At 55.7% G+C, this 21,396-nt stretch overlaps 1 protein-coding gene across 18 annotated transcripts; it reads right to left on the bottom strand.

The window, feature by feature from the left end:
- Positions 1–403: 403 nt before the first annotated feature.
- PACSIN3 (protein kinase C and casein kinase substrate in neurons 3) lies at positions 404–9,409 on the bottom strand. Of its 18 annotated transcripts, none has more exons than XM_070070890.1 (12): positions 9,165–9,409; positions 5,884–6,021; positions 5,431–5,494; positions 5,161–5,251; positions 4,883–5,039; positions 3,223–3,458; positions 2,962–3,117; positions 2,310–2,485; positions 2,043–2,163; positions 1,777–1,913; positions 1,262–1,383; positions 404–935 (listed from the first exon to the last, which is right to left on the bottom strand). In XM_070070890.1, exons 4-12 carry the CDS (start codon positions 5,212–5,214, stop codon positions 820–822), a joined length of 1,275 nt encoding a protein of 424 aa, XP_069926991.1. In that variant the 5' UTR covers positions 5,215–5,251; positions 5,431–5,494; positions 5,884–6,021; positions 9,165–9,409; the 3' UTR covers positions 404–819. The 18 variants fall into 18 exon arrangements, with proteins under 18 accessions (XP_069926991.1, XP_069927020.1, XP_069927055.1 ...); XM_070070919.1 differs by having other exon boundaries at positions 5,884–5,978; positions 9,165–9,381; XM_070070954.1 differs by lacking the exon at positions 9,165–9,409 and adding an exon at positions 8,240–8,372 and having other exon boundaries at positions 1,262–1,380; positions 5,431–5,714.
- Positions 9,410–21,396: the final 11,987 nt, after the last annotated feature.

The following is a 21,396-nucleotide window of genomic DNA, read 5'->3' as shown; positions in this document are numbered from 1 at the left end:
CGCATGCGCCGAAAGGCGGGGTCGCTTCTGGAGCTACGCCGGCCGCTAGAGACCGGGAGCTAGGGCCCCGGCTTTGACACGCTACCGATTGATGAGTAATGATTAACAACCCTCTCAAGCACTCCTTGTCCCTCCGGTTTGGACGAGAACACACTGGCCAGGCTCCCGCCCAGCCTTGAGCCGAACCCGATTCACACCAAGCTTGATCGCCAGTCCCTTCCAATCCCGGTTAAGGTCCTGAAGTTCCAAGACTGGTGCCAAGGGACAAGCTCGCGTCCACCCCCGGCCCCACGACATCCGCCCGGCCCACGGCCCACCCCTCAGTGCCTCCTTCCAGGCGCCCTCTGGAGGCCTAGCAAGGGTAGGGTGTTCAAAAAAAAAAAAAAAAAAAACGCACACACACTTGTCAATTTTTTGGTTTTTGGTTTTGTTTTTTGTTTTTTGTTTTTTTTTGTCAAATGTAATACACACTAGAACAAGCCACATAAGAGGATGCTGCTAGGCCCAGAACTACACTCAGCCCAAGCTCTCCCAAGGATTCCAAAACCGAGGCCAAGAACTGGGTCCCCAGCTCCTAGGGAGGCCTAGGCACCCAGAAACCCTTCCATGGCCTATGATCTCCCTTCTTAGCCTCAGGCTGGACTCAGCTGGCCTTTCCCCACAGGGCCCGCCCCTTCCTGGGTCCTGGGACTTCCTCTCTCCTCAGGGGACGGGGCTCCGCAGGGCACAATGGTTCAGGGCCCCAGGTCTAGCTGTCCAGGGAGCAGCTGGGCTCCGACCCAGGGTTGGAGAGACGTCTCAGAAGGGCTGTCAGGGCACTCAGGCGCCCACGCACTCCACGTAATTGGCGGGATACAGGCCAATGCGGCCGCTCTGCAGCTGGCCCTGGCACCAGCCCTGCTCATCCTCCTCACTCATCTTCAGCAGCTCCTCCCCTGGGAAAAGGGACGTTGGTCACTGCCAGCTGCCTTGGCCCAGCCCCTGTTCCTGCTACAGCCGGGTCAAGGACTGAGGGGGATGTGGCAAGATGACAGCACAGCAGAGAGAAGAGACACGGCCAGGCAGAGCGAGGTGGACGCCAGCAAGCCATCCCAGCCCAGGCCCCAAAGGCAGCACCCAGGCCCCAGCTGGCTAGGCCTGGGACGGTTAAGAGTTTGGCTTTGGTTAGAGGGTCACTGGCTTCCCTTTATCCACAGCCCTCCTCAGGCAGGTAGGGCAAGGACTGAAGCCGGGAAAGGAACAAGAAAGGGGCCCAGGGTACCTGCTCGGAAGCTCAGCTCGTCTGCTTCCTGGCCAGCGTAGTCATACAACGCCCGCACCCGCACGCCGGTGGCAGCTTTCCGGGGACTGTCCTCGTCTGACCACTCCTCATCCTGCCCACTGCTGGAGAGAGAGGTCAGAAAGACACAGCTCAGAGCACCAGGAGGGCTCGCCTGGGACTCGGGGCAAAGGGCTTACCCCTTGGAAGGACCCTGGGAGAGGCAGGTGGGGAGGAGCCGGGACCCCAGTCCCAGCTCTGCCACCCAGGTGCCGTTCCTGCCACACAGAACTGATGTGAGGCATCAGAGGCAGGAGTAAGCAGAGACACGGGGAATGCCCAGCAAACCTAAACCACCGTGAAAACTGGGGTTGTCGCACTGCTGAGTCAGCCCAGGCTCTAGCACCAATTTTCAACCCACTTCGAGTGCAAAGGGAAAGAGCAGAATGAAGAAGGCAGGTGGGGGGCAGACAGGGGCCAGACTGTGTCTCTGCCTCAGCCGGGTCCCTGGCTCTCACCCCGGAGACCCCAGGGACTGGGGTGGGGGTGCGGTGCCGTCTCTTGTGGGCACGATGCTGGTCAGGGTAACCTCGTCAGGGCTGCGACCACCCTTCTCCTTCCGGCTGATCGCCCTCTGTGTGTCCAATGACCACTCCTATGGGGGCAGAGGGGAGGGGACAGTGCTTAGAGTCAGGCTAGGCTGTGGCTGTGGTGGCAGCCGGGGAGCGCCCAGACCACTTTCACCCCACTTCCACCCAAGCCCCAGCCAGCCCGGAGCACGCACCTCAAACTGTGGCCAGTTCATGGCCATGCCCGGCCCATGGGTGCTGCGCCACCAGCGCAGATCCTCCTCATCACTGGCAGCCTCGATGCCCTGGTGCAGGTCGCGGTGGAGTTCATGGAACCTAAGGCCCGAGGTCCAACTTCAAGTTCAGAAGTCCTGGGCCCCGCTACCCACACCCCTCCCCCAACTCCCGCTCAGCCTGGCCAGAGCGCAAAGCAGGTAGAGGGCACCCAGGACCATCCCCCACACCCCGCCTGCAGGCCATACTTCTCACTGCTGGAGAGGTCGAGGTGCTGGTGCAAGGTGAGCAGCGTATCCTTGAAGAAGAGGAGCCGCTGGCGCTCGGCGGCCTGGCAGCTCTCGAAGGCTTGCTCCATGTCCTCCATGTAGCGCGGGGTATAGCGATTCAGCTCTGCCAGCGTCTGCTCGTACTGCGTTTTCATCTGCACGGGAGGATAAGGGACCAGGTGAGGACCAGGCCTTCTTCCACCCAGAACTCCGCCCGTATTATTGGCTGGGCACTGCCATGGCCGGACTCTGGGGCCATCAGTCCTGAGACCTGGCTCCTGCCCTCAGACACCCCAGCAGCTAGAAGAGATGAGGTCAGCCTCCAGGAAGGAGTGGGAGAAATCAGAAGGGGCTTCCTGGAGGAGGTAGAAAAGGCAGAGCAGCGGGAGGGCTGGTCACAGCAGGTGTCCTGGGCTCAGCAAGGAGCCAGGGGCTCTCCCCAGCTGCTGATGTCATCCCAGGGCCTCGAATCCCATTCCTTGCTCTGGGTCAAACGTCACCTACTCTCAGGTCCTCCTTTAAATGATGATGGGGAGCGAGGGCGAGAGCAAGAGGAGTGGAGGCACCGGAACGGCACACGGCAGCGAGAGTTACTGGGCAGGCCTCGCCCTTGGCCGCCCGGGGCCTGTACCTTCTCGGCCTCCTTGGTACAGCGCTCCACCCGCTCCTGCAGCTTGCGCAGCTGCTCCTGAGAGACGGCGCTGTCCGCCTTGGCGTGGCTCTCGCGAGTCTGGGCCGTCTTCTCATCCTTCCGGGCCGCGTGGTAGTTCTTCTTCGAAGCCTCAACCTGGCATGCACGGGGACAACTCTGGACCCTGGACGCCGCGCCGCGCCCCCCTCCTCCCCGGGTGCATCTCTGCCTCCAACACCCGCTCACCGCACCCAGGCTCACCTCCTTGAGCCTCTTCAGCCAGGGCTTCTGGGCCTTGCGGAAGCCGTCCTCGGCAGCCCGGCTCTCACGGAAGCCGCCCAGCACGGGCCGGTGGAAGGCGCCCCGCTGCCAGGAGCGCACCCGCTCGCTGTCCTGGCCCTGCAACTTCTCCCGCACCTCCAGGTGCAGCGCGCTCAGCCGCTCAGCCGCCGTGAAGAAGGCGTGCCAGGCCTTCTCCAGGGTGCCGTACTGGGGGCCTGCGAGGAGGCACGGGGCTTGGGGTCAGGCCAGGGGCACCACTCAGAATGACCCCACCCCTCTCACTGGTGTTACCCTGGGTACCAGGCACAGAGGCATGGCGGGGTGCAGAGATGAACAGCACTGCTGCGGGCCCTCAACATGTGACATCTTGCCGAATCCTTGCCCGCACCACCACCATGAAGACAGTGCCATTATCACCACTGAACAGGCGAAAACGTGGAGGCCCCACAGGGCCAGCATTGTGGTACAGCAGGTTAAGCCACTGGTTGCAACACTGGCATGCCTTGTCGGGGTGCCGGTTCCAGTCCCAGCTGCTCCACTTTCAATACAACTCCCTGCTAACACACCTGGGAAGGCAGCAGAGGATGGCCCAAGTACTTGGGCCCTTGCCACCCATGTGGGAAACCTGGATGGAGTTCCTGGCACCTGGCTTTGGACTGGCCCAAGCCAGCCATTGTAGCCATTCGGGGAGTGAACCAGCAGATGGAAGATCTCTCCCTCCATCACTCTGCCTTTCAAATAAATAAATGAATATATATGTGTATGAGAGAGAGAGAGAGAGAGAGAGAGAGAAAGAGAGAGAGAGAGAGAATAACAATGGGGCCCTCAGAGGTCAAGTTAACTTGCCCAAAGCATGACAGCTACAAGTAACGTTGAAGTTCAAAACCAGGTCTGTTGCCTCAGAGGGAAGAACCAGCGTCCACAAGACAGCCAGTTGTGTGGAAAGATCTCACGCCCCCAGTCAGAAGGCGTGGGCTCAACCTCCTGCTCCTCCCAGCTGTGTGATCTCAAGCAAGTCCCTTAGCCTCTCTGAACTTCCAGTTTCTCCTCTAGGAAACAGAGCAGAGCAGGACCACCCTGTTCAATGAGCTGTTAGAAATATCAAAATGATGGAGCAGGCATTCGGCTCAGCAGTTCAGCCGCTGCTTGGGGTGCCCACATCCTCTATCGGGTGCCTGGGTCTGGGTCCTGGCTCTGCTGCAGATCCCAGCTTCCTGCTAAGCAGACATTGGCTCAAGTGCGTGGGTCTCTGCCAACCACAACCATATGGAAGACCCGGATGGAGTCTGTGGCTTCTGGCTTCAGCCAGCCCTGACTACTGCAGTCAAGCAGGGAGTGACCCAACAGATGGAATACTTCTGTGTCTCTCTGCCTTCCAAATAAAATAAAAATGAATAAAGATGGTGAAAAAAAAAGAATTGGGAAATTTTCTTTTTTTAAAGAAATCTTAAAGTGACCCATGAGCACCGTGTGCAGACTCTGATAGCCCAACTATGAGGATAACCAGTTGGATCTTCCCTAAGGGATAGGCAGACGTGCGTGGGATGTCTCGGACTTTCCACAAGACGTACAAAGAGCAACTGCCCGATGGCCCCCCCCCAGCAGCCCCGCCCCCCCCGCTGGGCCTGAGCGTGCTCACCCTTTTCCACAGCGCCCCTCCACTTGCGGGCCCAGTCAGCCAGCTGCTGGGCGTAGGCCTTCTCGATGCGGGCGCGTTCCTGGAAGCAGCTGACCAGGTCCCCGCACAGCCGGTGCCCGTCCTCCACCCGCTGCACCGTGCGCCTGTAGTTGCCAGCCTGGGGCGCACACGGGAAAGGCGCGTCACCAGGGAGAGCGCTTCACAGGCTGCAGCTGACGGCCGGGCCCCTCCCTGATGGGCAGCTGTGCCGGCCCCAAACCCCAGCCCCAGAGGCTCACCTCCCAGAAACTGCCCCCTAAGGCCTCCCCTCCAGCGTCCTCTTCTGATGCCATCGTGTCCCTGCAGCACGGAATGGTGGCGGATGTGAGGCTGTAGGGGACAGAGGCGTAAGCACGGAAGCTGGACCGACGCTTTGGGGGCTGGGAAAAGACCCTCTCCTCTCCCTGGGCCTTGTCCCACTGCCAGCTGCACCACATACGGAGCTGACAGAGCTAGGAGTCAGCAGGCAGGGCTGGAAGTTTTGCCATCCGCCCCCCTCCCTGGCCTACCTGGGCTCTAGCGGTCACTGCAGGGACCAGGTAGCCAAGTCTCCAAGCTGCCCGGTGACTCTGCCTTGAAGTGAACAAGAACACAGCAGGGGGTGTAAGGGGGGGCCTCGAGTGTCCAGGGCGGCGCCCGGCTCCCCGATATAGCAACTGCTGTCAGAAGCGCCAGATTCCAAGTCGGGGAATGCCAGGCGGGTCACACGATCCAGCAGGGATTAGGTGGCAGGCGGGAGTGGGTGGTGGGCAGAGGGCCCATTCCCTTGCTTCCAGGGCCCCTGTGGCTTTTCCTTAAATGATAAGGGGACCTGTTACAAACCAGGCCGAGTCAGTCGGAGGGTACCCAACCACACCCAGCAGCTCCCTGTGTTAGGGAGAGCAGAAAGGCCACCCGGAGGCCTATCTCAGCCAGACGCTGGGACAGGTGCACCTGCCTGTCCCCTCTGAAGGCAGCCTCACCTGGTCGGCTTCCGTGCCAGGGGTGCTGTTAGACTCAAGTCAGAAATGAAGGGCCACACGTGGGGCCTGGTGGTCCCGAGGAGACACTCATCCACCTGCACGACGTCCACGGAGAGCTGCCCTCAACAAGCCCACAGTCTGGGGCGGCGAGGGGGAGCCACACAGGCAATCAGCCAATCAGAGCGATCTCCAGAACCCGCAGAAGAGGACGAGGCAAATCCCAACCCCGAGGGGCCACCACCGCAGGGACTGGCGGACACAGTGGCACGCAGCCACTCCCCTCCTGAGCCTCTGGGCAGGGTCTCAGCTGTCCCAGCACCGACTGACTCACAGCCCCTAGAAGGAAATCGCTTCCTTCTCCCGGGCTGGCCCAAGGGACACAGGCAGGCCCAGAAGGCCAGAGTACAGCGCTCACTCCAGATGGATGACCCTCTACTCATCCTTCAAAACTCAAACCTGGGCCTCTCCCCACCCCCGCTCCTAGTCACTCTCCCCGTCCCTGCACCCTCAGGGCTCCCACAGCTGCTGTGCCCCCTCCATCAGGGCCTATATCTCCATGGGCTGTGACACATCTGTCACCAGGCATTGACTGAGGCTTCTGGGCTGTTGATGCACAGTTCCCCAGGCGCTGGTGTCCAGCATACTTCTGTTACATAAGAAAGGGAACGAGGCCCACCTGAAGACCAAGAAGCTGGGCTATGGCAGCTGGGAGAAGGCTTGACCTGAGTGGCTTCCCTCTCCATGACCAGGAGAGAGTGTGCAGGCTCCCCTGGGGATCCCCAGAGGTGCAGGCAAGGGAAGTGCCCGGGTGGGCACACAGCAGCTAGCCCACTCGGGACCTGGCCTGCTCTTTGCCAAGTTCATCCCAGGCACCCACAAAGAACTTGCCCACCAGATGGAGAGCGAGTTGCAGCTCTAAATCACAGGGCCTCTGGAGCTGCCCCAGGCAGGCATCGGGGGCCTGGGGCCCCCTGCCTACTCCAGCCTCCATGCTCCCTGCTCCCTGGAGAGCTGTCCCTCACCCCTTCCCTCTCTCTGGCCTCAGAACAGAGCGCGCTGTGTGTGCAGGGCTGGCACGGCTCCCTCCCGGCCTCCCAGAGCAAACACCAGCCCAAGCCCCAGGCACAGCCAGGCCCCTGCAGGCAGCCTCTGGCTTGATCTAGCTGTGGGGGTGGGCACCCAGGGCCTCCTGACCTCTGCAAGGACCCAAATCCAGCCCCCAGAACACAGGGGACCACAAGCTAAAGCTCAAAAGGCTGTTAGCACCATCATCCTAGCCAAGGGCACCCGCAGGGCCTGCAGAAGTTTCGGTGTTGAGCAGGATCTCCTCACAGCTGCCTGGCCAGGGCAGGGAGACCCTGCAGGAGGGTCGAGAACTCATTCTTCCCCCACCCCCACCCTTCAAAGCAGCTGGGGCATGCACCGGGGAGGGGTCACAGCCACCCTACCCTGCCCATCCCGGTGTGCGTGCTGCGCCGCGGGGCGGCTTCCCCCAGCAGCCCCAGGTTTTGAAGGCACGCACAGCAGGAAGCAGCCGGCCGGTCCAGAGGGGCCGGCACGAGCAGCCCGGGCGGCAGAGCGTGGGGGAGGAGGCAGGCCGGGGAGGGGCGCAACAAAGGGACACTTTGGGAAACCCGACCTGCCGGCCAGCCGAGGTGCCTGCTCCCTGGTGACGCACTCCGCACCCCGAGCCTCCACACCAAATCCCTGAGCCCAGGGTCTGCCCGTCTTGGCCTCAACCCTGTGGCCAGCGGCCCTCAGCAAGGCCCCCTTGCCGGCCCCGCGCTGCCGGACGCGGAGCCCACGGAGCCCATGCGGAGCGGCCGGGCCGGGTCTCGCCATGGAAGACTCCAGGGCTTCTTGGCCAAAGTTGCCGGACTTGGTCTCGGAGGGGGTGGGGCCAGCCGGTGCCCGCGGAGGGGAGGGGGCGACCCTGCCTGGGCGGGTCCAGCCGTGGACTGCAGACGGTGGCCCCGAGCAGCAGCCCCAGGAGTTTGTGCTCCTTGCTGAGGGTGAAAGGTCGTCGGGGAGCGAGCCCCCTTCTGGGGCCTCAGGGCCGGCGCGGGGCGCTTGAACGGGGGCCCTTGGGGAGCCCCAGGACAAGGTTTGGTCCGACGCCCCCGGGCCCCGCCGACCCGAGGGTGAGGGACCGCGGAGCTCGCGGCGCCGCACAGGAGATTCCCGCTCGCCTGGGCGGCTGCCGGCCCCGTACGTCCTCTCTCTGAGCTGGGCGGCAGGGGGCTGCCGGGGCGGGAGTCGGTCCCATTGCAAACTTCAGGAGTCCAGGGAGGAGAAGGCGGGCTCGAGGCACTGCCCCCGCCGCCGCGGACCCGCTTGTCCCTCCCCGACCACTCACCGCGTCCTCCCTGGGGCCCTCGGCGGGTGGGGGTCCGGCCACGCTCCGGCCCGAGTCCTGCCACTCCTGGGCCTTGGCCGCGGCCGCCTCCCGGAGCGCGCCCGGCCCTCCCCCGGGAAGCCCGGCCCCCGGCCCCGCCCTCTCCTCACCACCCCGGCCCCAGCCCCACCGGCCGGCCGCGCGGCTGTGGGGGCGGCCGGCATCGCGGCGACCGGCGGTTCCCGGGGCGCGGGCCGTGGGGTCTCCGCTCCGGTACCTGGAGCGCCAGACCGATCCCCCGGGGTGGCGCCGCGAGGTTGCAGGGAGTCCGATTTTGGCTTTGCCACTCCCCGACCTTTGCAGAGCCTGGGAGAACTGGTGGGAGCGAAAGAGAACGGGGCCTGGGGGCGACACTGCCCACTGCCTTGAGTTCTTGGCTGAGCACAACTTTCCTAGGAATTGGCTTGGGCAGGCGCACCATCACTCGCCTTGTAGGCATTAGGGTTCCCATTGCACAGATGCACAAACTAAGGCTCAGAGACCATCAACCGCTTGCCAAAGGTATCTCGTCCGGCAGGGCTGCAGGCTCGGAAACCGATCCCTGTCGGAGCCCAGCCGCTGCCTGCAAATCTTGGGGCGTTTTCGAAGACCTGGGACAAACACGCGGCGGCGGCGGCGGGGGAGGGGTGGGAGACAAAAATGCGTAAGCTCCTCCCTGCGTATTCGAATTCCCAGGTTTTGTACCACAATTCATTCTTAAATCCCTTCGCCCCTGCACCCCCTTTTTCAATCTGGCAAATTTTTCCAGGTCGCCACAATGCCACCCCACCCTAAATAAATCCCTCCTCCCTTCCCTCCCCACACCCCCCCCCTCAGGGATTTTTCGGAGCCTGCCTGCCTGTTATTTATATCCACTGGAGCGGTCCAAGAATGTTCCGAGACTGACCTAATCGCCACCTGCTCGGCCACCCCGCCCCTCCCGCTCCCTCCTGGGCCCGGTGACCCAGCGGCCATGCCTTGCTCCGGGCAGGAGAGGCTCCGGGCAGGGAGAGAGGCGCCGGAGGGTGGGACGCGCCGAGTGCTTCAAGGGTCCAGGTTCGCTCCACGCTGCTAACCCCAGGCACTTGGAGGAACGCGCCCCAGAGGGCCGGCACGCCGCGCCCTGGGAAGGCGCGGGGCCGCCCAGTTCCCGGCCCCGCACGTCCGCCTCCTCCCCACCCCCACTCCCAGAGGACCGAGTACGTGCGCGCGGATTTTTGAAATAGCGATTTCTGTTTCCAAAGCCGGGAGAAATCAGTGATGCGGTCTTGATACTTATGAATCCGCTAGCCGAACGGGAATGGGGTCTGAAGAGAAGGAGTTGGGGTCCTCCCGGGAGGTTGAGGGGGGTGATCCTGAGGATTGCTGCGAGGACTCCTTGGAGCAGGGAGAAACTGCCTCCCCCAGGGGCTGGCGGGGCGCCCCGGAGGAGCGGCTCGGCTGGACACGCTGGCCGCGCGTCCTAGTGGGTCTGAAACCTGAGGCTGTGGCTTGGAAACCAGTTTCAACACCCACTCTCTCTTGGGGCCTGGACAAGTCCCTTCTCTCCTTCTGTTTCTACCTCTATAAAACACGACAGGTGACCCGCCTGAACTTCCACCGGGCGATCGCCCTGGCTAATTAATGATTGTAAAACAACTGGGAGTAAGAGGTACTGGGGAAATGCCTAATGACAGCCATAGTGGTTTGTATTATTTAAAATCAGTTAACATCCCACCTAGTGCCTGGGGGCCCTTAGGCATCTAGGCAAAGTGTGAAAACACAAGAATGAAATTAATTACCGGAGCCGCCTATTAAAACCTCATTAAAAATCGAGTTGGCAGCCAGGCTCTGGGATCTGGGGAAACCAGGCCATCGAGAGACTTGGAAAACAGGGCTGTTCATCAGACCACAAGGAGAAGGGGACTTGGAGAGGAAAACTTCTGGCTTCCCTCCGGTCCAGATCTGGAAGCAGAACAGCAGAAATTTGCAGCTGATCTTAATTGCCACCAAGATGGGGGGGGGGGGGGGCTGGGAATCAACCAAATCCCAGAGCAGAGTGGGCTGCTTCCAAGGGGCAAGGAGTCAGCTGTGCCCTTGGAAAGCCAGCTGCCAGCCAGTACTGCCCACAGGGCTCAGGCCCATCCTTCGCGGCCAGAGCGCCTGCCACTCACGCTGCTGCATCTGAACATAGCTCAGGGTCCCAGGGCTAGATGAAGGCAGAAACCTATGGAGGCAGCTTGGCTCAGGCAGCGCATGGATCCACAGCCAAATACCAGACACTCAGACTGGCCTTGAGTTTCTGGAATGTCCTCGCCACTGTGCCTTCATTTATTTGTTTATTCAATCATTCATCTGACCAAGAAAACATTTGAATTTTCACTCTATGCTGAGTCCTATGCTGGGGGTTGGAGATCCAAAGATTCATAAGCAGAGCCCCAAGTGTACAACAGTGAAGCAATGTAGATGTGAGGTACAGTGGGGAAACAGAGGCACAGGATACCTCCCTTCCCAAGGACAAGACACTTGGTTGGGCTTGATGAGTAGGAATTAGTCATGTGAGAGGCATTCTGGGCGGGTGCATGAGGGTGTGCCAAGCCCTGGAGGCATTAGCCTATGACTTTGTCACTCCGCAATTCCACTTCTTGGTATCTACCCTAGACAAACATGTGGACAGGGGCAGCAAGACATTCAAGGATATCTTCATGTGGAATTGTTTGCAAGACAGAAAACTGGAAACAAATAACCCCTACAAGAATGATGGTTGACTGACCTAACCATTTGTTCATGCCACGTATTACTCTTCAACAACTCAAGAGTAAGGTAGAGAGATGGAGTTACATACAAGGACCTCCAAGACACTGTTGAGTGCAAAAAGCAAAGTGCACAACACACAAAATAGTCAGAGAGGGTAACACACCACTGATTTGGGAGTTACCTCTAGGGATAGGTCGAGAATTTGGAAGGGAGGTTTTTGTAATGTTAGAAAATTCACAATGAGAATGTGCCCAGGTGTAACTTGGGTCATTAAAATAAAGAATTGAGGTGAGAGGTCTATGAGTCTTTGTGTCTGCCCAATAGAATTTTTTTTAATTTTAATTTTTATTTTTTTGACAGGCAGAGTGGACAGTGAGAGAGACAGACAGAAAGGTCTTCCTTTTTGCCGTTGGTTCACCCTCCAATGGCCGCCGCGGCCGGCGCGCTGTGGCCTGCGCACCGTGCTGATCCGAAGGCAGGAGCCAGGTGCTTCTCCTGGTCTCCCATGGGGTGCAGGGCCCAAGCACTGGGACCATCCTCCACTGCACTCGCTGGCCACAGCAGAGAGCTGGCCTGGAAGAGGGGCAACTGGGACAGAATCTGGCACCCCAACCGGGACTAGAACCCGGTGTGCCGGCGCCGCAAGGCGGAGGATTAGCCTATTGAGCCGCGGCGCCGGCCGGCAATAGAATTTTTTGCAATGTTAGAAATGTTCAGTAACTGAGCTGTCTACCATAGCCATGAGAGCAAGTGTGACAAGAAGTCAATGTTTCATTTCATTTTATACTTTTTTAAAAGAATTATTTTATTTATTTGAAAGATAGTTATGAAAGAGGTAGAGCCAGAGAGAGGTCTTCCATTCCACTGGTTCACTCCCCAAACGAGCGCAACAGCCAAAGCTGCGCAGATCCGAAGCCAGGAACCAGGAGTTTCTTCTGGTTCTCCCATATGGGTGCAGAGGCCCAAGCACCCGGGCCATCTTCTACTGCTTTCCCAGGCCATCGCAGAGAGCCGGATCAGAAGAGGAGCAGCCAGGACTCAAACCGGTGCCCATATGGGATGCTGGCACTGCAGGCTGGGGCTTTAACCCATTGCACCACAGTGCCAGCCCTAACACTGAAAAAAAATTTACTCATTTATTTGAGAAGCAGAGTCACAGAGAGAGGGAGAGACAGAGAGGTCCTCCACCTGCTGGTTCACTCCCCAAATGGTCACAACAGCCAGAGCTAGGCCGATCTGAAGCCAGAAGCCAGGAGCTTCCTCTAGGTCTCCCACGCAGGTGCAGGGGCCCAAGCACTTGGACCATCTTCCATTGCCTTCCCAAGCCATAAGCAGAGAGCTGGATTACAAGAGAAGCAGCCAAGACTCGAACTGGCACCGCAGGCAGAAGCTTAACCTATTATACCTCAGAGCCAGCCAGCCTCATTTTAAACTTTTTAAATTAATTAAAATGTGGCTGGACAGTGCAGGTCTAGATCTAGAATAATGAGTTCATGATGCAGTGGCGACAGCTGGGAGATGATGTCAGAAAGATAGATTGGGATTGGATGGTGAAGACTCGCAAGATAGGCTAAGGAATTTGGGCTTTCTCCTCTAGGCCATGGGAAGTGTGCAAGGGAATAACTGGACCAGAGTTACCTTCCTACAAGAGAACTCTAATCTGAGTTCACTACCACCTGCAGATCCCGCCTCCTGTTTCCGCTATTGCAGACTCGGCTCAGTGTTGATAGCTCAAGTGGTTGATTTCCTGCCACCAGTGAAGGAGAACTGGATTGAGCTCCTAGCTTCCAGCTTCAGCCCAGCCCTGGCTACTGTGGACATTTGGAGAGTGAAGCAGCAGACGGGAGCTCTCTCTGTGTGTCTCTCTGCTTCTCAAATTAATTCATTAATTTCAAAGATAACCCCTGGCAGCCCTGTTGGAGGGAGGCTGCGCATTGCGCTCTGGCCGGCCCCTGAAGGCTGCCTTGCCTCTCAGGTTTCTCTCTGGCCTCTGGACATTGCCCCTGCATTCCTGACAGGCAGCTGAGTAAAGCATTCTGATTTAAGTGCTGTGTTTGAAGATCTCAGGCTACTCCAGGTGGGAAAACTGGTCCCTGCTATGGAGAGGGGTTAGCCTCAGTGGGGGAGAGATCCACAAACAAATACAACATAGAAAAAGTGCTGTGGGGGTGCAGGGGACAGCAGCTGATGGTGCTACAGTGAAAATGCTTGCTAGTTTCTGGGTGCAGCCTATAGAGAAAGCTTCACCAAGGTCAGGAATTTGCCCAGGGCAGATTCTTTGGAAAGTACCCCGGAGTTGGCGGGAGGCCCCAGGAGTTGCACTGCATGGTCCAGGTCTCAGCTGGGTAAGCCCTTCTGCCCAAGGAGCCTGCCAGAGACCCGTCTGGTTGTTCCCTGAAGTCCACTGTGTGGGGAGGGGGGGCTTTCCTGCTGGTGCAGGATAAACCCTAGTGAAAGATCTTTCACTGAGCTGGTTTTTAGGGAGCACTACTGTGTGCTATATATACACCATGCTGCAGGCTCAGTCCTCAATTTGAAGAAAGGAGGCAAGATCCTTGGAGTTCCAGCTGTGCCTGCTTCCTTTCCAATCCAGCTCCCTACTTATACACCTAGAAAAGCGGTGGCCCCTGCCACCCACCTGGGTGAAATTCCAGGCTCCTGGCATCAGCATGGCCCAGCCCTGGTCACTGCAGCCATGTAGGGAGTGAACCAGTGAATGAAAGATTTCTCTTTCTGGGGTCGGCATTGTGGAGTAGCAGGGTAAGCCTCCACCTGCATTGCTGGCAACCCGTATGGGTACCGGTTCCAGTCCTGACTGCTCCATTTCTGATCCAGCTCCCTGATAATGCACCTGGGAAAGCAGTGGATGATGGCCCAAGTCTTTAGGCCCTTGCCACGTACAAGGCAGACCCTCGGATAAGCTCCTGGTTCCTGGCTGCAGATCAGCCCGGCTCTGGCCATTGCGGCCATTTTGGGAGTGAACCAGTGGTTGGAAGACCTCTCTGTCTGTCTGTCTGTCATTTTGTAACTCTGCTTTTCAAATTAATAAATCTTTAAAAGGAAAAGAAAAGAAATGCATCAACACAACACCGACCCCATGCCTTTCCCAGAAATAAAAAATAAATCTAGGGGGGCCAGCATTGTGGCACAGTGGGTTAAAGGCCTGGCCTAAAGCACTGGCATCCCATATGGATGCTGGTTTGAGACCCGGCTGCTCCACTTCCGATCCAGCTCTCTGCTATGGCCTGGGAAAGCAGTAAAAGATGGCCCGAGTCCTTGGGCCCCTGCTCCCGTGTGGGAGACCTGGAAGAAGGTCCTGGCTCCTGACTTTGGATCGCCGCAACTCCAGCCATTACAGCCATCTGGGGAGTGAACCATCAAATGGAAGACCCCTCTCTCTCTCCTCTCTCTGTGTAACTCTTTCAAGTAAGTAAATAAATCTTTAAAAATATAAAAAAAGAGAAAAAATAAATCTGGGGCCAGTGCTATGTTATAGTGGGCTAAGCCTCCACCTGCAGCGCCAGTATCCCATATAGACACCGGTTCATAGTCTGGCTGCTCCTCTTCCAATCCAGCTCTCTGCTATGGCCTTGGAAAGCAGTAGAAGATGGCCCAAGTGTTTGGGCCCCTGCACTTGCCTGGGAGACCTGGAAGAAGCTACTGACTCCAGGTTTCGGATCAGCTCAGTTTTGGCCCTTGTGGCCGTTTGAGGAGTGAACAAGCAGATGGAAGACCTCTCTCTGTCTGTAACTCTAAAACAAACAAAACAAACTTAAAAAAAAACTCTTAAAAAAAAAAAAAAAAACTCTGACTTCATGGAATTTTCCACTAGAACCAAATGAAGTTTGAAATACAAAAGGACACTTTAAAAGCTTCCTGTGTGGAGGAGGGTGTCATCCTGTGTTAGAGTGCCTGGGTTCCAGTCTTGACTCGGCTCTCCATTCCTGCTTCCTGCTAAAGCACATCCTGAAAGACAGTAGACGACGGCTCAAGTACTCGACTCTCTGCAACCCACGTGGAGATCCAGGCTGAGTTCCAGCCTCTTGACTCTTGACTTCAGTGTAGCCAGCCCTGGCTGTTGAGGGCATCTGGGGAGTGAACCAGCCAACGGAAGCTCTCTCTTTGTCTGTCTGCTACACGTGCTCTCTCTCTCTCTCTTTCTTCCAAATAAAAATATCTTTTTTTTTAAGTTGTTGAAAAATGAAATTAAAATGTTTATTTTGGTGCAAAAAACATTGAAATCCATGCATAGAGGGGTCTTCAAGAAATTCATGGGAAATAGGTATTATGAAAAAACTATGCAGGGGCCAGCGCTGTGGCGCAGTGGAGTAAAGCCCTGGCCTAAAGCACCGGCATCCCATATGGGCGCCGGTTTGAGACCCAGCTGCTCCTCTTCCGATCCAGCTCTCTGCTATGGCCTGGGAAAGCAGCTGAAGATGGCCCAAGTCCTTGGGCCCCTGCTCCTGCATGGGAGACCCGGAAGAGGCTCCTGGCTCCTGGCTTCGGATCAGCACAGCTCTGGCCGTTGCGGCCAACTGGGAGCAAACCAGTAGATGGAAGACCTCTCTCTCTCTCTCTCTGCTTCTCCTCTCTCTGTATAACTCTTTCAAATAAAAAAAAAGAAAAAGAAAAAGTATGCACAGCTTAAAAAATTGTTTGCACCAGAATAAGCTTAGTTTTTAATTTCGTTTTCCAAGAACTGTCTGAAATCCTCTCATAAAACTACAAACTGTGGTGAGTGTGTAAAAGCAGAGAGAAGGGTACTGTGGGAGACTAATGGGGCACCATCGTTTCCATGACTTCTGGAAGTTTCAGTCTCTCCACCTAAAAAAAAAACCCACAAGACAAATGGGAGTTAGTGGGGTCAAGAGGGCACTGGTGGAAGAGCGCCTCCTGGTGGAAGGACTGAGGGCTGACGTGTGCAAAGCTCTGGAATGGGAGCTTGACCTTCTCGAAGGACGGGTGGAGCAGGTAGGACTTGGAGAGCAAGAGGGAGAGGCCCGGGAGGGGGTGAGGGAGAGAGGCCAGCAGCCCCTGCACTCTGCCAGGCTGTGTGAGGGTGGGGAGGACAGAAGCAGTAGAGTGAAGTCAACAGCCTTGTTGGATGTTATGTGACACATGAATTCTATGCAGCAAAGAATCAGCAAATGGTGGCTGGCGTGGCCCACAAGCTAAAAATGGCTTTTACATATACATAATACATATTCTTAAACATTTATTTATTTATTTATTTGAAAGGCAGTTGCAGAGAGGCAGAGACACAAACAGAGAGAAGTCTTCCATCCGATGGTTCACTCTCCAAATGGCCACAACAGCTGGAGCTGGGCCAATCCGAAGCCAGGAGCTTTTTCTGGGTCTCCCACGTGGGTGCAGGAGCCCAAACACTTGGGCCATCTTCCACTGCTTTCCCAAGCCATAGCAGAGAGCTGGATCAGAAGTGGAGCAGCCAGGACTCGAACCAGCACCCATATGGGATGCCAGCACTGCAGGTGGCCGTTTTACCTGCTATGCCACGCTGCTGGCCCCTGGCTTTTACATGTCTAAATTAAAGAAAATCAAAAGAATAACATTTTATAGAGTACTCACGTTTCAGTGCCCATAAATAAAGTTTGATCGGAACACAGCCAGGGTAGTAAGCTGTTTCTGGCTGTTTTCACAGTACAATGGCAAGGTTGAGTAATTGCAACAGAGATTGCATGCCTGCAGAGCCTAACATATTTATTATCTGCCCCTGTACACAAAAACCAAATGGGCCAATAGATCAGAGAGAGACAAAAAGCAAGGAGGCCAGGGTGAGTGTTTGGCCTTGTTATTAAGGCATGTCCTGGGGGCCAGGGCTGTGGCGCAGCGCTGGCATCACATATGGGTTCTGGTTCGAGTCCCAGCTGCTCCACTTCCAATCCAGCTCCCTGCTAATGAGCCTGGCAAAACAGCAGAAGATGGCCCAAGTCCTTGGGCCCCTGCACGCACATGGGAGACCCAGAGCAAGCTCCTGGCTCTGGCTGTTACGGCCATTTGGGGATTTAACCAGCAGATGGAAGACCTCTCTCTCTCTCTCTCTCTCTCTCTCTCTCTCTCTCTCCCTCTAACTCTGTCTTTCAAATAAATAAAATAAATAAATAAATAAAAAAGACTTTGGTTCACACCTGCTATTGCCTCCCAAGGCGGCTTCCTACTAACGTAGCCCCTGGGAGGTAGCAGTGATGGTTCAAGCAGCCAGGTTCCTGCCTTCCACGGGAGAGACACAAATTGAGTTCCCAGCTCCCAGCTTCCACTTAGCCTAGCCCCAGCTGTGGTGAGCATTGATCTGGGGTGGGGAATGGGAGTGATCTTTCTGTCAGACTCATTCATCCAGGGCAAAATGATGGGGGCTTATTCTAGAGTGGGAGCCTTGGAACTGTGAGAAGTGCATGGATTGAAGCAGTATTTTGAGAGAAAAAATTCCAAGAACTTGCTGATGGTTTGAAGGTGGATGGCAAGGGAGAGATGCATTTCAAAGTGATTCCCAACCTGTAAACTTGGATTGGATCCTGGACACAACAGGATATCAGAGGGGCACTTGGCAAAACTTGGATAAGGCTTGTAGATCAAATAATAGTGTTGTTAGTGTCAACTTCCTCATCTTGATAAGTGTATTGTGGTCACATAGGATGTTACCTTTGGGGAATTATAGAAGAGCATATTGGGGGCCAGCACTGTGGCACAATGGGTTAAGCCGGTGCCTACAGAATGAGCATCCCATATCAGCTTCGGTTCGAATCCCAGCACTCCACTTCTGATCCAGGTCCCTGATGGTGTACCTGGGAAAGCAGTGGAGGATGGTCCAGGTGCTTGGGCCCCTGCATCCATGTGGGAGATGTGGGTGAAGCTCCTGGTTCCTGTCTGGCCCAGCTCTGGCTGTCATGGCCATTTGGGGAATGAACCAGCTGATGGAAGATCTCTCTCTCTCTCTCTCTTCCCCTCTCTCTAGGTAACTCTGCCTTCTCAAATAAATAAATCTTTAACAACAACAACAACAAAGAGCATATTTACATACTTTTCTTCCTAAGATCAAAATTCTTTGTAATCTGGGTCTTCCATGTGAATACTGGAGCCATCACCTGCTTCCCAGGGAGTGTAAAAGCAGAAAGCTGGAATTGTGAGTGGAGCCAAGACTTGAACCCAGGAATTCCAATATGGGATACAGGTGTCCCAAGTGGTGTCTTTTTTTTTTTTTTTTTTTAAGATTTATTTATTTATTTGAAAGGCAGAGCTACAGAGAGGCAGAGAGAGAGAGAGAGAGAGAGGTCTTCCATCTGCTGGTTTACTCCCCAGATGGCCACAATGGCTGGAGCTGAGCCGATCTGAAGCCAGGAGCCAGGAGCTTCTTCCAGGTCTCCCACTGATTTCCCAGGCCACAGCAGACAGCTGGATTGGAAATGGAGCAGCCAGGACTCGAACCAGCACTGGGATGCAGGCACTGCAGGTGGCGGTTTTACCGGCTATGCTACAGCGCTGGCCTTCCAAGTGGTATCTTAACTGCTGTGCCAAACACTTGCCCCTCTGTTGGATTACGAGCCTGTAGGGGGCTGGCACTATGGCATAGTGGGCTAAGGCACTGGCATTCCATATGGGCGCCAGTTCATGTCCTGACTGCTCTACTTCCAATCTAGCTCTCTGTTATGGCCTGGGAAAGCAGTAGAAGATGGCCCAGGTGCTTGGGCCTCTGCACTCATGTGGGAGAGCCCAAAGAAATTCCTGGCTTTGGATCAGCTCAGCTCTGGCCATTGGGGCCATCTGGAGACTGAACCAGCAGATGGAAGACCTCTCTCTCTTTCTGTCTGTAACTCTACCTCAAAAAAAAAAAAAAAAAAAAAAAAAAAAAAAAAAAAAAGCCTATGGGGATGACTCGGGATTGCCTCGTTTTAAAATCCTTACATTGAAGAAGACCCTTTTTCCAAATAAGACACCATTCACAGATTCTGGGGACCATCAGTCGACCACCACACTGTGCAGGGGGAAGCCCCAGCTGCCAGCCTGGGAAATCTCATAAAATGCTGCTTGAACTTGCAAAGCAACTGCGCCTCTTTGAGGCAAGGATCAACAGGCTAAAGGATGCCAACATAAACGTAGCTTAGTCTACTAGGCTGCCTATAACCGTGACAAAACTTTCAGATTCTGGGGTCTTCTGACACAGGGGACAGTTGAGCGTAAAGGGACGAGTATAACAAATGTGTCTGGAGTCCTGGGGAGGAAGTGCAGGATTTGTACCAAGACACCACCCCTCCAAGCTCTGGGCTTCCTTAGTGAGAACCGCACTTCCCTAGGCAGCTTGCGCCTTCCTCTGCACAAAGCTTAGCTGCGGCTCCTTAGGCAGGTTTTGTCCCAAGTTACAGTGTCGTAGGAGGGACAGGCACCAAAGCGGGCCGTTGAAAGGAGAGGGGGAAAAGAGGAACGTAAAGGAATGTAAATGCAGCCCCACGGTGGTGACTCATCCACCCCGAGGGAGCCGGCCTGGCTGTAACACAGGATCACTTTTATTTCTGCCACTTGAGAGTTTTGCAGTCCTTGGAAGAGACCTTAGGCGTCAGAAGAGTGAGTAGAAGGCGCTGCCAGGACTCCAACCCCTGGTTTCGGATTCTCTGCTCTTTCCACAATGGCTGGGTGACTGGCAAAGATTCCTGAGAACGGCACAGCGCTTCCGCACCTTGGTTGGACCTTATCGGTCAATCGCATCGTGCCAGGAGATTATATAACAACTTGCATTTGTAGCACACTTTACAGCTTGCAAAGCGCTTTAGCACGTATGTTATTTCAGCAGTCTGGTGATTGCTGTGCAAATCAGGCTGCCCAGAGAGACTCCCTGGCATCCTGAACCTGCAGTGTATTGATTAAGTAAGTCCTGGGGCCTCAAGCCCAGGGGGAGCTCAGAAAAGGGGGTGTGGGTTTGTTGGCTGTTGTTCTTCATTCAGTTATTGCAGAAGCAGGGAGAGAAATACGACAGAGGACTCCCATCCACTGGTTCACTCCCCAAATGTCGACAAGAACCGGGACTGAGCCAGGAACTCCATCAGGGTCTCCCATGTGGGTGGCGGGGACACAATTCCTTGAAGAGTCACTGCTGCCCGTTGGGATGCGCATTGGCAGGACCCTGGAGTTGGGAGTAAGGCTGGGGCTCCCACCCAGGTCTTCTGCTATGGGATGTGGGCATTCCAATTCCAACTGCCATCTCGACAGGGCGGCCCAAGTGCACCGTCACACACCTACCCACAGCTTTTTAATTTTGTATTTAATAGCTGTCTGCACTTCCCAAGTTACCCAAAATTATGTTTTGGAAAATAGATGCTGTTTCCAGAGGGTGGGAGTCATGCCTTCACTGGCATTACTGTGAATTTATTCTTACTTGGGCATTGAACTATGTACGGGAGATGGGGCAGACGCCAGCCGACAAGAACTGCAGCTGCCTCCGTGCAGTCTGTTCCTAGTGCTCTCGGAGAAGGAGCTGTCAGCTCCCTGCAAGCTCAGCAGAGTCCCTGAGGTTGTCATTTGCAAACCACTGCATGCAGAACTGTGTGTGGGAAGCCTGCACACATCATCTGTGTGGATTACGGACGGTTTTGCAGACTCAGCAAAATGTCTGGATTCGTAGACAGCTTGAGCAGAATCAGAGTCATGTATCAGCCCGCAGCAGGAAAATGATTCCCATTAGACACAAACCTCCCACAGGGAGGCTAGAGTTGAATGCTGGCTTCTGCCGCTTTTATAACAAGTCACAAAATCATGGATTCCGAAACCCTGGGAGGAATCCAAGGGACCACCTAGCATCCCCCTTTCATTTTATGATGAGGAAATGAAAACACAGAAATATGAAATGATGAACCCAAACTCACATAGCCGGGGGTTAAGCAATTAAGTTCCCACTTGGTTCAGAAAGCCTGGGTTCAAGTTCCAGCTCTACTTCCAATTCCGCTTCTTGGTAATGTACACCCTGGGGGTCAGCAGGTAGCGGCTCAAGGACTTGGGTCCCTGACACCCACATAGGAAATCCAGATTGAGTTCTGGGCTCCTGGCTTGGACCTGGTCCAGCCCTGCCTGCTGCAGGCATTTGGGAAGTGAACCAGCAGATGGAATCTCTCTGCTTTTCAAATAATAATAATTTTTAAAAAATCATATAGCCGAAAGATTTCTTTTTAAAAATATTTATTTATTGGGAAGTCAGAGTTACACAGAGAAAGAAGAGGCAGAGAGAGAGAGAGAGAGAGAGAGAGAGAGAGGTCTTCCATCTGCTGGTTCACTCCCAAATTGGCTGCAATGGCCAGAGCTGCGCCGATCCAAAGCCAGGAGCCAGGAGCTTCTTCTACGTCTCCCACATGGGTGCAGGAGCCCAAGGACTTGGGCCATCTTCTACTGTTCTCCCAGACCAT

Source organism: Oryctolagus cuniculus, chromosome 1 (assembly GCF_964237555.1).
Source record: "Oryctolagus cuniculus chromosome 1, mOryCun1.1, whole genome shotgun sequence".
Classification (NCBI taxonomy): domain Eukaryota; kingdom Metazoa; phylum Chordata; class Mammalia; order Lagomorpha; family Leporidae; genus Oryctolagus; species Oryctolagus cuniculus.
This window is presented reverse-complemented; position numbering and strand designations above follow the sequence as displayed.

Excerpts from the sequence above, each read along its gene's own strand:
- PACSIN3 (XM_070070890.1), bottom strand. The coding sequence starts at position 5,214 with ATGGCATCAGAAGAGGACGCTGGAGGGGAGGCCTTAGGGGGCAGTTTC. Across the intron at positions 2,164-2,309 it reads GACCTCTCCAGCAGTGAGAA|GTTCCATGAACTCCACCGCG; the intron begins GTATGGCCTGCA and ends CTCGGGCCTTAG. Across the intron at positions 936-1,261 it reads CGAGCTGAGCTTCCGAGCAG|GGGAGGAGCTGCTGAAGATG; the intron begins GTACCCTGGGCC and ends CCCTTTTCCCAG.